We start from the raw sequence: 16,524 nt of genomic DNA, 5'->3' as shown, positions 1-16,524 counted from the left end.
TAATGTATACAGTAAAGTGCTAAGTTAAGCCAAAGTTGGCTGACTCTCCCGGGGACGAAAAAAACCCAGTGGGAAAAACTCCTAGAAGGACAAAAACCCTTTGGAGAGATTAATATATATTTATATATATAGATACGGTAGGGATAGGAGGCGGGAAGCGGATTAAACTGGTTCAGCCGGTGGTCGTTGGTCACGCATTGGCTGGGGATCACATTGAAGGACAGCCAGTAGATCAGTGGTATGATGACCTTCACAGCAGCAGGAACTGGGTCTGTTTGTATCATTGTCCTCGGGGTCGAGGACGTGACAGAGAGAGAAAAACAGAATTCTATTAGCATAGAGGCCGTTTGCATGTAATGCAAGTGTCATAGAGTATTGTGGTTTAAAATCCACTCTGTTCCAGACAGGCTAACTATTGCGGCATAAGTATATTACCCATATGAGGTATGTGAGTGCATTGTTCTAGACAAACTAACTATTGCGGGATAAGTACATTTACTGGACATTTTATGTGAATGCTTTGTTAAAGAAGAATGTCTTAAGTTTAGCTTTAAATTGCTCGACTGTGTCTGAAACTCGAACATTATTTGGTAAATCATTCCAGAGCTTAGGGGCTAAGTAGAAAAAGGATCTACCACCTTTAGACACTTTTGATATTCTAGGGATAATTAAGTGGCCAGAATTTTGTGATCGCAGTTTACGTGGTAGATTGTATTCTGATAGTAATTCTGTAATATACAAGGGTGCTAGGCCATTTAAGGCTTTTGTAGGTGATTAGTAATATTTTAAATTGTATGCGATATTTAACTGGTAGCCAGTGTAAAGATGCCAGAATTGGACAAATGTGGTCATACTTTTTAGATCGAGTAAGCACTCGGCGGCGTTTTGAACCAGCTGTAGCTTGTTTACCTGATTTGCGTGAATGCAAATACTTCTCAACGAGACACCTAAGAATGCCTGATCAGAGTCGTGCTTTCATATCTCCAGCTTCGTTTGGAGAAAAGGCTGTTACCGATATCCGCACACCACGTGCCAATAAATGGTAGTTCAGTGGGTCAGCACAACCTGGTCAGTGGGTTTTTAAGAGGTGCCTGGTGGGCAGCGCCCGTTAAACCAGATGACTGTCTGCAAGGACGGGAGGGGAGGGTTGGGCGGTCCATTCAGGAGGGAGTCACAGCTGCATCGGGACTCCTCGCTCCATGGGAGGGATCCCCGTATAACCCTTAGCGGCTCCACCGGTGAGGGAGGTTAGGGGGGAGGGCTGAAACGGCTGCAATCTTGTAGAAAACGGTGACTTCCAAGTTCTCGTCAGCTCCTCGTGCACCTCAGTTAAGAAAGGCACTGGAGGAGAGGGCTGTGAAGCCCGGGCAGCTCCGAAGAACCAATCATCCAGACGGGACGGTTCGGGCTGAGGGGGGTTAACCCACTCTAACCCTACAGTCTCTGCCGCTCGAGATAGCACGGCCACCATCTCAGGATCGAACTGCGGCGTCGCAACCCGACCAGAGGGAGGAAGGACGTCGGGATCCACTTCAGAGGGAGGGGGCCCACCCTCGGATGTTGCGGATGCTGTGGACCCGGAGGGAGGCACAACAGATCCTACAGACATCGCAGAACAAGACGCTGCAGTCTCCATTGGAACCTCTATCGGCTGTGGACGAGGAGGCTGAGAGCCGGAGGACGAATCCCCCGGTTCAGCACAGTGATGCAGAGGTCATCTTTTGAGAGCCTCACAGCCGCACCGTGACGACGCTCGACACTCGCAGGACGCGGGTTGCGTTTTTCCCGGAGGAAATACAACCATCTCCGCAAATCCACAAGGGACATGCTCTCGCAGTGAGAACACTCACCCTCAGCAAACGCTGCCTCCGCGTGCTCGATGCCCAAGCACGAAAGACAACGCTCGTGACCGTCCTTCCGACCCATGTACTTTCCACATCCAAGATTGCATGGACGAAAAGCCATCTTGAAAGGAAGCCAGATATCTGAGAGAGTCGCTGCCTTTAACAAGGCACAAAGCTCTCCGTATCACTTATTAAGGGAAATTCACTCAAATGCTCAGTTGATGATGCGCACAGTGAAAGGCAACGCACACATTAAACTCAAAACAAAAAAGATGCGGAGTCGTGGAATACTGCGAGGCGTCCGCTGTGGTACTGCTAGTCCAACTAACTTCAGCAATCGATCCCAAACAGAGTAGAGTAGCTTCTCAGTAGCAGATACTGCCGGCTTTCGAAGCGAAAAAGCTAATTTCCATATTTGCACCTGCTGCTTATATACGCACGTGGCGGGGCGGCGCCAGCATTATGAAAATATCTCAATGCCAAGTTCATTGGCGTTTTAGTAGTTATCTAAGCAGATTGGTCCCTCTAATCGAGTTCCCAATTTGTGACGTCGTAGTGACCGACTGAAAGGGAACAAGATAATTAGCAAAGAACTGGAATACAACACAGGAATACAAACACATGGATCTAAGGATAAATGTAACAAAAAAGAAAAATTTGGTTCACCCAAAAAATGGAAGCTAGCCCATAATTTTCTCACCTTAATGCCATCCTAAGTGTATATGACCTCGTTTATTTTGGTTTTCTGAAGCCCACCCATCATTACAAAATAATCCATACTACTTTACCGGAGTTATTATATTTGTTCTGAACTGAAACCATGCGTTTGTGTGCGAAAACGTATTTAGCGTTCGATATCTTGCATTTTAAGGTAAACACGTTGGCTTTTTACATTTTGGCTACTGTACATTTTAACCTTATTTCCATAAATGACATCTCTAATGACCGCCTTTTGTGATTTTTGTGAACATCGTGTTACTGAATGCTCAACAGACGCTCATTGTGATACCAAAGAAACATTGAAAAAAAAATAGAAACTCACACTTTCTCCAGACATGATTCTCTGGACATGTTCTGAGCGAGCAGGTTTGAAGCCAAGCTAAAAAGCTCCTCAGTCCACTCCTACAAACAGACAGCAAAACACATATACCACGTGATTACGAATAGGATTAAGTGGCCTGAATAATCTGAAAAGTGTTTCATTTAAAACTCTGAAGAGAAGAGTATATATGAAATATATGCTGTAAATTATAGGTGCTCCGATCACTGGGAGCATTAGCCAATACCCATCACATTGTCTATTTGAAGCCATATAGATTTATTGTGTGGCATAATTTTTATGGCTAACCTAACCCTACCAGAGGTTTCATTAGACTTATTCATTGTTAATGACAGAGAGAGCTAAAAAATAACATAATGAATTATTACATGTAATTTTTATTTTTATATTTTGATCATAATAAGACATTTAAATAGCTTTTGTTTTTGGTCACACTTTCATTTTCAATCATGAACTGACAGGGCGAGCATCTAAGATAGGGTATGCATTTATTTATTTCTAAAGAGAATGAACAAACAGAGATGTGCATCACTTTACATGTTCAACACCATGTTAAGATGAATGAATGTTTATTTTTTTGCATTGACAGAGGGGGCAAGTAAAACATGCAGGCATTACAATCTATAAACAAATACAAAAACATAACAACAAATATAAACCATCAATTGAACTAATCTTAACACCTTTTTGTATGACACAGTACAGTATGCTGCTATCTGCCTGAACCTTCCTCTTTATCCGCACTTTTGTGCACGTCTGTTGGTGATAAACACATCAAGGATAGAGGTCTACACGGGTCCAAAAATTCCTACCCGACCCGCAAATGTGCTACACTGAACCGACCCGGACCCGTCTGTTGTTTTGAAAGCTGGACCCGGAACCGACCCGGACCCGTCTATTATTTAAAAGCTGGACCCGGATCCGACGAAGACCCGTCTATTATTTAAATAATCTGGACCCGAACCCGTCCGGGAAGACACAGACCCGACCAGCAAATATTCTTTAGCTAAATGTTATTAATAAGTCAATAAACAAGTAGCGAAAATTAAACTTTTTGTCTTACCCATAGAAGTTAGTCTTCTCCCTCTTTGTACCTGACTCAGTGATGCACAATCCTTATTTCCATGAAAGTTCCATCCATGATATTCCTCTCTTGACGATTGAAATGTTTAATGCTTATTCCAGCTTTTAAAGTTCACTTTACAGTAATGGTGATTAATAAACAACATGATCTCACAAAGTTCCGTGGGATAGTCACGGAATTTTGTGCTCATTTTTCCGTGGCATTCTCACGGATCTCCGCATTTTTCCGTGGCCCTGCTATGGACTGTCTTTTTCCGTGGCATTCTCACGGATTGGTTAATCAACTTTTTCCTATTTTCAAACCATTTTCACTTGACATTTTCACAGGCAATGTCCTCGCGCTGCAGTCCGTGAGTCCCACACACCCGCAATGACAGCGCGATGACAAGTACAACAAACTCAAAGGTAGCAGTCGCAAAAACAAAGTATAATAAGCACTACTTTTCCATCGTTGAGGTGAAACATAAGAATGTTTATGTAATGTGCAACTTATGCAGAGTAAGAAAGAGCCTCTTCCCGTCTGTAATTCTGATTTAATAAAGCACCTCACATCATCACATGCTGCCACCCCTTAAAAAATGAACCCTGTTTTTTGTGGTAAAAGTGAAGTAACCATGGTTTTTTGGTGTATTGATTGCTATCAGCAAAACCATGGTTTTACTACAGTAAACCATGGTTGTCAAAACCTTACATGATTGTAAGGGACAAAATTAGTGGTTTCTCTTTAGTGTCTAATTCATTCATTTAACAAATTTTATATTAAGGGCATCCAAGTTATTTGAAATATTTGAACTTTTTTTAAGTAACGCAATAGTTACTTTGCCTGGTAATTAGTTACTTTTATAATGATGTAACGCAGTTACTAACTCAGTTACTATTTTTGAGAAGTAATTAGTAACTATAACTAATTACTTTTTTAAAGTAACATTGCCAACACTGGTTACAGAAACAGTTCCGTGCCTCTGAGAAGTAAATTTGACTTTTTTTTTTTAAAGTTTGTGTCATCTTATTCAGAAACTGATTTGCCACTGACTTGTTTTTCCGCCCATAACGCAAGTAAATGTTTCTTTAAGCGCTTTTATATTTAAAAGAAACCCACAAATTAAAAGGAAATGACCCAATTTACATGTATATTTACAGCTGCTCTATTCGCACTGGATTAGTATTACCTGAGGCCATTTCTCTGGCCCTTTTTACAGAAGGTAAAAGTTGCCGTAATCTTTACTGAAATTGTCCGTAATGATTACTGACAAGGAGCATTCAGACAGGACTAAAATCAATGAGAAGCTCTGATAAAAATGGCTTTACCCCACCTCCCTATGTAAAACTAATCCTGTCCGAATAGTGTAAATGACTCCATGTGGGCACCATGTTAGAGACCACTGTACTAGATGATCTGTGAAGTAATCTGAGCTGACGTTTTACAAACACATTCTGGGCACACCTGAAACTTAAATTACATCTTGCAAAAAAGGGTATATAAAAGTGTCCTTTAACCCTAACCATATCTAACCCTAACCCCATGCATTTACCAGTAAATTTTGCTTGGATTGTAAATATATTGGATCTTTCTTTACCTTTGCTACCTCTTCACTAAAGGCCATAAAGTTGAAGTAGGTGATGTTAACCATGTCAGTTCCACTGACCACTGTCAGCATTTTGTTTTCCAAGTCTCCGTCCAGGTTTCCCACATCCAAAAGTTCTCGTAGCTTCACTTCCTGGAAAAATGAAACAGGAATGGAAATGGCGTAAATATTAGCGAATAACAAATAAGTGTTCTGTCTGGAAACAGAATTCCACAATTATTCATGACACAGATTATTTAAAAAAAAGTCAGAGATAAAGCAACATTTCTAATGCATTAGGTATTTCTAATTTCTAATACCTATGATTCTTCAAGCTGATATGTAAGCTCTTTGATCGCTATAACTGTTAACCTATATTTTTAGATAATACCACAGATGTTGCCTTTGTTATATTCATTTCAGAAATTAAGTATATTATTGTTTTAATAGAGAATCAAATAAATAAGCAACATATATTATTACAGAGAGAGAAATCTAGATTTGCATATCGCACGTGAGCGACTGATTGTAAAAACTGCTTGCACTGTGTTAAAATGGGCTCCAAAATGCGGCCATAATCAGGAGCCCTATGATGACAAAAGTAAACAGAAATATCGTTTCATGACTAATAGCAATTGGAGCATCCCCAAAATATATACCTCTGTAATCGGTAATGCATCTATACAGTTTTATGTCTATGGCTGACATTCAAAACATGTGTATGCTGCATTCTTTAATACAGATTAGAGAGCACACTCTGCAGTGAACAAGCCACTCAACAGAAAAAAGAATCAAAAGACTTTACTACAGTCCAATTTATAGCTGTGCGTAAGGTCTACACCATAGGCTATCCATAGCCTGAGCATAGCTCTGTGTACCCTGACATGCACCTCGCCAAATTTTTAACAGTGAGGGTGAAAACAAAGATGGGCTAAGTTGAGGAGTGATTTAACTCAAACTGCAACATATGTCACCGTTTATTTACTTTTATCACTGCTGGTCTTCTCAAAACCTACACAACAAGCTGCTGCTTCTTTCTCGTTTGTGAGTTTAACTGGCCAAACTGCTTCTTCATTGATACTGCCTACCAGCATTCTGCATGTGTGTTTGCACAACCTGATCTCACGAATTTCCGTGGCATTATAGTTGTGTGTATGTCCTATGGCATAACCACAACAGTGTAGGATACAAGTCGGTTTTAATAACACTTCTGTGTCGACTTGCAAACCAACATGATCTCACAAAGTTCTGGGGATAGTCACGGAATTTTTTGCTAATTTTTCCGTTGTATTCTCACGGATCTCCGCATATTTCCGTGGCCTTGCCACGGACTTACTTTCCGTGGCATTCTCACGTATTGGTTACTCAACTGCTTTTTCCTATTTTCTTACCATTGTCGCTTCGATTTAGGGTTAGATTTACATAAAATGACATCCCTACCCAAACCCAACTCTAACCCTAACGGCAGGCAACAATTGATTAAAGTTTAGAAAATATAAAAGAATACATCAGAAAAAATTGTATAAACCAGTACTTAAAGTGACATACTAACGCAAACACCAAATCTGAAAAATTTTTGTTGTAATCTTTGTTTGTGTTTCACTCTTAGAAATAAAGGTGTGGAAAAGGTTCTTCACAACGATGCCATAGAAGAACCATTTTTGGTTCGACAAAGAACCTTTCTGTCAAAGGTTTTTTAAAGTTCCTGTAAAAATAAATTGCGAAAATTGTTTCTAACATTATAAATGTTAAAAAAGGGATTGCTGAGAAACAACAGCTTTTCAGCGAGTGGGACAGCGGAGACGCCCCCAGGGTTTGAGAGCAGAGAATGCTGCCTATTTTCCAAGATTTTGATAATTTATTTCATTTACTTGCTGTTTTTTTAGCAATCAAATTTGGTTGGGTGATGAATAACAATTTTTTTCTGTGGTGTGACAAACTCAATTATTAATATCCAGTGATGATAATAACGGCGTTATAAATAAACAGCGTTACTAACGGCATTATTTTTTTAAGTAACGAGTAATCAAATAAATTACTGTTTCCCCCGTTATTACGCTGTTTCCTTTACTGACAATAAATGCTGTGCGTTACTATAATTAATCTCATTAAAGCGATATTCGAGAGTAGGCACATCATCACATGCTGCCACAAAATTAGTGGTTTCTCTTTAGTGTCTAATTCATTCATTGAACAATTTTTATTTTGGGGGCATCCAATCCAATATTTTAACTTTTTTAAGTAACGCAATAGTTACTTTGCCTGGTAATTAGTTACTTTTATAATGATGTAACGCAGTTACTAACTCAGTTTCTGTTTTTAAGAAGTAATTAGTAACCAGTGTTGGGCAAGTTACTGAGAATTAGTAATTAGTTACAGTTACTAGTTACTTCTTTTAAAAGTAACTGAATTACTCTACCAGTTACTGTATATCAAAAGTAATAAGTTACTAAGAAAAGTAACTTTTAAGTTACTTTTATGTCTGTTTTTAAATGTAAATATGAACAGTATTGAACAGTCAAACAATAAAATAATATGAATGGGCTATTTTACACGTAAGACTCTAATATATCACATACTGTAGGAGGCTATTTTGCTTTATATTCAACCTTTGAATATTTTTGTTAGAAATTATCTTAATATGTAAACTTACTTTATTTATGTATATCATTTAGATCATTTAGAGAAATATTCTGCATGTTTACAAAAATATATAATGTGTTAAAATTGTGTAGTGTCTCTTTAAAAATTTGGAGACAATTGTGTCAACATGTCATATTTTCTAAAATAAATTATCATTTGGTATCATTATAATAAGATCCCCTTAATAAGTCATGGGGGGAGCGAAATCCGAATGACCTATATATTCACATGCTTGCAGAGAGAGCCTGACCAAAACAAAGTTACAGGATTGCTATTTTTTATGTTTTCTGGGTTGGTTGAAGCACTGGGGACCCGATTATAGCACTTAAACATGGAAAAAGTCTGATTTTCATGGAATGTCCCCTTTAAAGGAAACTGTTCCAGCTTAACTCTTTCCCCGCCATTGACCAGTTATCTCGTCAATCTGCAATACCAATCTGCTATTATCCACCAGGTGGCGCTATTCCGCAACTTATAAAACCCGGAAGTATTGCCCTAGGGCAAACAGCTGTATATCCGTGTATGTTTTAAAGATGGCTCTGCATCTGATCTCTATCAAAAGTCCTTTACAAAAAATTGAATTATTTCAGCTTTTTGCTCGAAATTTGGTGTTTTTGATGAAACCTACACATATTTGAGAGGTGATAAAAACAGAACACATGAAGGTAGGATGAAACTGATTTTTTTGTTTGAAAGCAGAGGGTCTTATATTGTATGTTTATATATTTAAAAAGGAGCATTTTCTGGAAGGCATTAAACTTTTGTGAAAATCATGAAAAATGCTGGCGGCGAAAGAGTTAATAAACACAACAAAAAGTGTGTCTGTATTTTGTTTCACAGTAATCAACATTTTCATCCTCAACAGGCATCCAAATCACCTTTTCATTTCTCCAAGATTTCACTGAACTGTTAACATGCAGTAGTCACCACAAGGACTTTTTATTGATACTTTCATATGTCTAATTTAAGGGATTTTGTTTATCCAGACATAAGCATAATCCAGACATGAAGTCAGAGACTACACACAATATAAACACTTTACAATATTAGTACACGTTACTCTCTCTTTCCATCTAATTTTCTTTTTTTAAGTCCTCTCCACCAAACACCTGTCAAATCCATCAACCAATCCATGTCCATAGTCATAACGAAAAAAAGCATCACAACTAATGGACACAGTGGATGAGATTGAATTAATGTGGTAAAACACAGCCCATTTCTTTTAATCTGCATAAAGTTTGTAGAGCAGGAAACAACACTCTCAACAAATCTGTGGGAGTTATTCAGACATTAACAATGGCAAACAAATGAGGCTCTGTTCTGACAACAAGTGTTCCACACAGCCCAAGAGAGCAAAACTCACTGAGGCAAGTCTTCCTGAATCTGAAGATTAGAAGAGCTCTTTGTGTTCCTATCCAGGCAACCGACGAAAACAACACGGTATCCGCTCTGTTATGTCAAAGAAAGAGGCATGAATCTGTAATTAGACCTGAAAGAACTGCTGCATAAAGCTGAAAACATGTTGACTTTTCAGCTTCATTATGAATCTGAGTTGGACAACAAACCAATAAAATAATCAAACGTTTTTGAAAGTTACACACAAAAATTGGATGAAAATGAAATAAATATTTTTCATGTACAGTAGTTACATGCAAGAGAATCAAATTATTTTTTCCCTAAACAATGTAAAGTATATTAAGTGCAAAACAGTAGTAAAATAATGCAGCAACTCAGCAGACTTGTTAATGTTAAGCTTATGGCATACAGGGCCATTGAAAGAAAGAAAGAAAGAAAGAAAGAAAGAAAGAAAGAAAGAAAGAAAGAGCTGTACTGGGACACATGCCCCCCATTCTTTTTTCTAAGCCTGATGCATGCAGTTGTGTGCAGCACAATTCTTACATTGCAACAAGAACTAGGAAAGGTAAACATATATCGATTTAAAGTACTAAGGTTCTCAGCCATACCAACAGTTTATGTTCTGTTCTTTTTATTTAACCAGGTTAAAACTCATTGAGATTAAAATCTCTTTTACAAGAGTGACCTGGCCAAGGTTAGTGTCCTAAAATCAGGAATTAAATATTAATTTCAAATTTAAAGGTGCAGTGTGTAATTTTTAGAAGGATCTCTTGACAGAAATGCAAAATAATATACAAAACTATATTATCAGGGATGTATAAAGACCTTTCATAATGAACCGCTATCTGTTTATTACCTTAGAACGAGACCTTTTATCTACATACACAGAGGGTCCCCTTACATGAAAGTCGCCATTTTGTGCCGCCATTTTTCTACAGAAGCCCTTAACGGACAACTTTTTTAATAAGCTGTCTCCGACGATGACATGTTTGTCTGGTGGTGGCTACCGTACCATCTCTATGTGTTTCAAAAGCGACGGGTGAGCAGTGGACAAAGTCGTTGGTTGCAATTTGCAATCTCACCACAAGATGCCGCTAAAATTTACACACTGCCCCTTTAAAAAATTGATTCGTTGTAACACAATTAAAGACCGTACAGAACACAAATGCGCTGTTAAGCAACAATGCAGTTCGATAAACTTGACAGAAGTTTTCCTGAGACTTTTTCATCTAATATCTAAAACTGAGCTAATTAGTTTGTTTATTAACTCTTACCTCCCTTAAGCTTATCATATCTCATTTCTCTTTCCCTGCTTCGCACAAAAAAAATCAGATGTCCAACTACAGGAGCCATATTGATCTAGTCAAATTTAGATTATCGATACTTATAAGAAATTCACTTATCACTTGTCATGTTTTTTTATAGCGTACGTGTTCGTCACGTACTGTCACCTGGACTTCTATATGCAGGGCTGCGTTGGTTGCCAGGTCCGGGAAACAAAACCAGACCAATGGTCATTAAAACTATCCCAAAAGCATCCCAATGACCATTAACAGCCAACATACCAACAAATAATAAACACAATCCTTCCATGTTCAGCAGTTAAACAGTTTAAAAGTAGCCCCCTGAAGGCTGCGGACTTGGTTCTTCTAACCCTATCCTACAACATCTCTGGCAGTTGTGCGCAGCACAAAAACAATTAATCTCAGAGAAATTAAAAAATAAAATAAATAATGCAGTCAGTGTCACCCCCTGAGACCAGCAAATACAAGGAATCAAACCATTCCTTAATTTATGGCAGAACACAAAGAAAGGTAACTTTAAACTGTACTGAAAACTGAAACGGGAGTTAAAAACATTTGCCTACTTAAATTACATAATGATAGAAATCATGGTTTCTTCTTACACTTGCCCACTCAAAAAAATATTTAAAGCGCTAAGGCAAAACAAGCCTATGACTTAAAGGAACAGTATGTAAGAAATTTATATCAATTAATCATAAAATGGCTCTGCCATGTCACTAGACATTAAGAAATCATTTTGATTTCAAATACTTATATCACTGACAACAGTGGTCTGGCCAGGATATTGTCATTTAAAAAGTGGAGTTGCAGCCCTCAACTGATGGTTATGTTGTCATTTTGTGTATTGGCCACTAGTTGTGTGATTGCAGTACCAGTTTTAGCCACAAGTTTTGTACTTGCAATACCAGTTTTGGCCACAATCCTACATACTGTTCCTTTAAAGCTATACTGTGTAGGATCTACTCCCATCTAGCAGTGAAATTCTATATGACAACCAACTGAATATTACCCCCCCCCCCCCATTCGGAGCACGTTTTAACTACTACGGTGGCTGTTTAATTCCAAGGTTAACATGGCTTCCAGTACAAAGCAAAAGCAATAAAAAACAACTACAATTTCCAGTGTCCTTTGCCTGTGATCCATCATAGCACACAGATTTATGTTAAACATTGAAAAAGTCTGATTTTCATGATATGTCCGCTTTAAATCACATACAAAAGAAACCATAAACGTAGCTAAGACCAGAGTTGGGTATTGTGTAACGCATTACTGTACTCTAATTACTTTTCCTGATAACGCAGTAACGTAACGCTTTACATTTTAAATGTATTTAATTTGATTACAGTTACCAATAACAACAAAATGACGTTACTAGTGTTACAAATTAAGTTAATTAAAATGGATGCTGTGTGAGCGGTGGTTGATCATTCAAGTGTAATACAGACAATACATGTCCAAAAAAGTGGGCTTTGCGCGATGACATCTGGTCTGCCAGAAGCGATTGTACAGGTGTGTTTTTAAATCACTAATGTACAATAAGGTTTTATTTGTTAATATTATTCAACTATGTTATTTAATCATGAGCTCAATGCCTGCACTGCATTAATTAATCATATGTTTATTTAAACAATTACCAAAACAACTTTTGATTGTTATATTTAACGAACTAACATGAATATTAACATTCTTTAACTTGACCAAAAAGCCCTCGCGAATGCGATGATGTGTTAAAACTCTAGTTTCTGTCTCTGCGACCGCGAATGAATGTGCATAGATAGATAGATAGATAGATAGATAGATAGATAGATAGATAGATAGATAGATAGATAGTCCTGTGCTCGTTCATTTTGTACTGTTACTGTGTGATTCTGTCTAGTGTTAGAATCACAGTCAAGTCTAGTTTAAGTCATCTGTCAGTATTCCGTGTTTGTTCTGCCCCCACTTGGGCTCTTGTTTTGTCTGTGTTATAATAAAGTGTTTTCTGTTCACCCCCGTCATCGCCTGCGTTTGGGTTTATCCGCCCTTGTTTCTGACAGTTTCACTTTGTAGCTTTTTTACATTTGATGTTGTCAAAGTAACTTAAAAGTAAAGTAATTAGTAATTAGATTACTTTTTGCATGTAGTAATCAGTAATGTAATCAAATTACAATTTTAAAGTAGTAATTAGTAATTTGTAGTGGATTACTTTTTTAAAGTAACTTACCCAACACTGGCTAAGACACATCTTTTTCATTAACATGAGGAAAAATATCCTAGGGGCTGTTACACTTGGTATTAAGATGTAATTTTGTCGATCGGATCACAAGTGGACGAGAGAGACACATCACGTTTACACTTGGTATATAAATCTGTCTCTTTTGTCCACTTTCAACCCCTTCTCTCCAGATTACTGAGGGGATGGTCTGTGGATGAGTTCCTCTCCTGTCATTTAAACATGAGCGGGAGTAATGACGGGTTTAAATGGACGCAAACTAATATTATGTCAGAGTCCACTGCTTATGTTTTAAGTAAACATGTTACACAATGTTTTGTCTGTATGTTAGAGCTTTCTCTGATATTTCAGCGCAATGGCTGAAATAAAATTGTGCAACTTTCACACACTTGTAAAATGAAACTAATGAAGGATGCGCAGATCACCCGCTTTAGTTTTATCAATGAAAGGATAAAAATAGCGCTGTACACCGTGTGTTCGTGCTAGAGGTCAGAAAAGATGTAAAACATTGATCTCAGTACCTCAGATTACATAAATGGGTGGAGAGACGGCGTGTGGCTGTTCAAACACATTCAACCACATGCGCGTTTACACTAACAAGACGTAGTGTTATGCATAACCATGCTTAATAACCAAGGAACTATAAAACTTTGAGTTTACACCATAGACTGTCATAACACCTGTTTGATCGGTAGCGTGTGTTATGTTACCTTTGATTTGGTGACGGTCCCTTATGTGTGCACTTACCCCTCCCTCTTGTTTTCCTCATTGTCTGCCAGCCGTGTCTTGTCATCTTTTTCCTATTTAAAGCCTTTCTGTTTGTCCTCCTTCACGTGCTCGTTGTCTCCGGTAGATCACTGCCTCGCTGCCAGTCCAGAGAGTTTGTTTCTGTTTGTTTGCCGTGTTTCACGCTCTCCTTGTGTTCTCGCTCCCATGATCGGTCGCTGGTTTCCGGACTGTTTGTCTCTGGTTCAGGTTTCATTGTTCCTGTTGGTTCGGTTCTCTGTTTGGATTTAGTTCCTGATTGGACTCCTGTCTTCACTCTTCGGCCGGTTGTTGGTTGCTTAGTTTTTAGGCAGTACACCAACGATCGCGCCGGATTGCTTTGTGGCTCGTGATTCGCATCGGCGAACGTGTGTGGATTACGTCAGCGAACGTGTGTGGATTACGTCAGCAACCTGTGTGGATTAAGTCTGCGATCGTGTGAGGATTACTTCTGATATCTCTTGTGGATTTATTTTCTCTCCAGTGGACTTGTGGGGTGCTTTGACTTTAAGCAGGAAGCCTACAGACACTGGCTGTGAACATTTTCTATCTATTGCACTCTCTCTCTCTTTATAAATAAACTCACTTGCATTAGACTCCGGCTCCTTGTATTTTCTCCTGACAGACGAGCACGTCAAGATGGAGTCTGCGAGTGAGGAGAGTTTGAACACTTTGCATTCTGCACTGAGCCAGCAGGGGGCAGTGCTAGACCAACATTCCACCATGTTGGCTTCGGCCTCTCATGACTTTCAGTTCCTCTCTGGCCGGCTCGCGGAGCTAAGCGACCGCCTGGAGCAAGTTAATCTGTCAGTCAGAGAGCATCAGCTTCCATCACCCAGCGAGACTTCTCCCAGCACTGATCGCGAACCTCATACTGCTACACCACCCACCTATGACGGTGACCCTAACACCTGCCGGGCCTTCCTAGCTCAGTGTTCCCTGGTCTTCGCTCTCCAACCCCGGAGGTTCGCTTCACAGACGTCTAGAGTGGCATTTGTCCTCACGTTGCTTACCGGGAGAGCGAGAGACTGGGGAATGGCTGTCTGGGAGGCCCAGGCCCCGTGCACGACCACATTCGAGACCCTCAAGAAGGAGATGGTGAGACTTTTTGATCGGTCATTGCAAGGCGACATGGCAGCCGCTGAACTGGTCAGATTATTGCAGCGTGGGTCTACTGTTACGGACTACGCCATTTCTTTTAAGACCTTGGCAGCCACCTGCGGCTGGAATGATGCTGCACTTCGCGTTCAATTCCTTGAGGGTCTCGACGCCCACATTCAAGATGAGGTTGCCGCACAGGATCTACCCACGTCTTTAGAGTCTGCAATCGATTTGGCGTTGAGAACCGTTTCGTCAGGCCATCTTGTCTCCACCTGAGGCTCCAGTCACGTCATCTTCTTCACTCGAGGCGGAGGGGGAACCCATGCAGCTGGGCAGGCTCTGTCTTACCAGCAGCGAGAGGCAACGTCGCCTGTCCAATGGTTTATGCCTTTACTGCGGCAAGGCGGGGCATATGGTTATTTCGTGTCCGGTAAAAGGGGTTGCCCGCCGGTAGTTTCGGGAGTATCGGTGGGCATTTCATCTTTTAACAAATCTCCCGTGAGCCGCACCTTGTTACCTGTTATTATCAAGTTTAATAACTCAGACTTCTCCTCACAGGCACTGCTGGACTCTGGGGCCGAGGCAAGTTTTTTGGACGTCAGTTTGGCTGAGTCCTGGGGCATTCCTGCCATTCCTTTAGTCTCTCCGCTTTCTGCCTGGACATTAAAGGGTCAGCACATGGCAGTGATCTCCCATCGCACACCCCCTGTGAGTTTGTTTGTTTCTGGCAATCATCGTGAGGTAACTGAATTTTATTTATTAAAATCATCCCTTTCTCCCATCATTTTGGGTCATGATTGGCTAATAAAACATAATCCTCACGTTGATTGGCAGAACAATATTGTCTTGTCTTGGAAATCTTCATGTCATGTCTCGTGTCTTGGTCCTGCTCCTTCTGCTTCTGTCTGTTCTACCTTTCAGATTCCTGCTGCTGATCTCTCAGGGGTCCCGACGGAGTATTCTGGTCTGCACCGGGTTTTCAGTAGGGCTCCGGCTACCTCCCTACCTCCTCACCGGTCGTACGATTGTGCCATTGATCTTCTCCCAGGTACTTTTCCGCCTAAGGGTCGTGTATTTTCCCTTTCTACACCCGAGAGAGAGGCTATGGATAAATACATTAATGAAGCTTTAAATGCCGGCCTCATTCGCCGCTCCTCGTCTCCAGCAGGTGCTGGATTTTTCTTTGTTAAAAAGAAAGACGGTTCTCTTCGTCTGTGCATTGATTATAGAGGGCTAAACGACATTACTGTTAAGAATAAATACCCCTTGCCTTTAATGTCTTCAGCTTTTGAATCATTACAGGGAGCACGCGTGTTTACCAAATTAGATCTGCGCAATGCTTATCATTTGGTACGTATTAGGGAGGGTGATGAGTGGAAGACAGCATTTAATACTCCATCTGGACACTGGGAATACTGCGTTCTGCCATTCGGTCTTTGTAACGCTTCAGCTGTTTTCCAAACTATGGTAAATGAAGTGCTGGGAGACATGATTAATAAGTTTGTCTTTGTGTATCTCGATGACATTCTAATCTTTTCTCCCTCCATGCAGATACACACCAAGCACGTTCGCCAAGTTTTGCAACGGCTTT

General features: G+C 39.9%; 1 protein-coding gene across 1 annotated transcript in view; it reads right to left on the bottom strand.

The window, feature by feature from the left end:
* The window catches only part of plcb1l (phospholipase C beta 1-like), a 115,516-nt gene that overhangs the window by 75,995 nt on the left and 22,997 nt on the right, over positions 1-16,524 (bottom strand). The window contains exons 4-5 of the mRNA XM_055185507.2: positions 5,565-5,705; positions 2,887-2,966 (exon numbers count right to left, since the gene is read on the bottom strand). Coding sequence (XP_055041482.2) covers positions 2,887-2,966; positions 5,565-5,705 — 221 coding nt within the window. The remainder of the gene's footprint in view (positions 1-2,886; positions 2,967-5,564; positions 5,706-16,524) is intronic.

The sequence above is a fragment of the Misgurnus anguillicaudatus genome, chromosome 18 (genome assembly GCF_027580225.2).
Source record: "Misgurnus anguillicaudatus chromosome 18, ASM2758022v2, whole genome shotgun sequence".
Classification (NCBI taxonomy): Eukaryota; Metazoa; Chordata; class Actinopteri; order Cypriniformes; family Cobitidae; genus Misgurnus; species Misgurnus anguillicaudatus.
The sequence above is the reverse complement of the archived record's forward strand: the minus strand, read 5'-3'. Positions and strand labels throughout refer to the sequence as shown.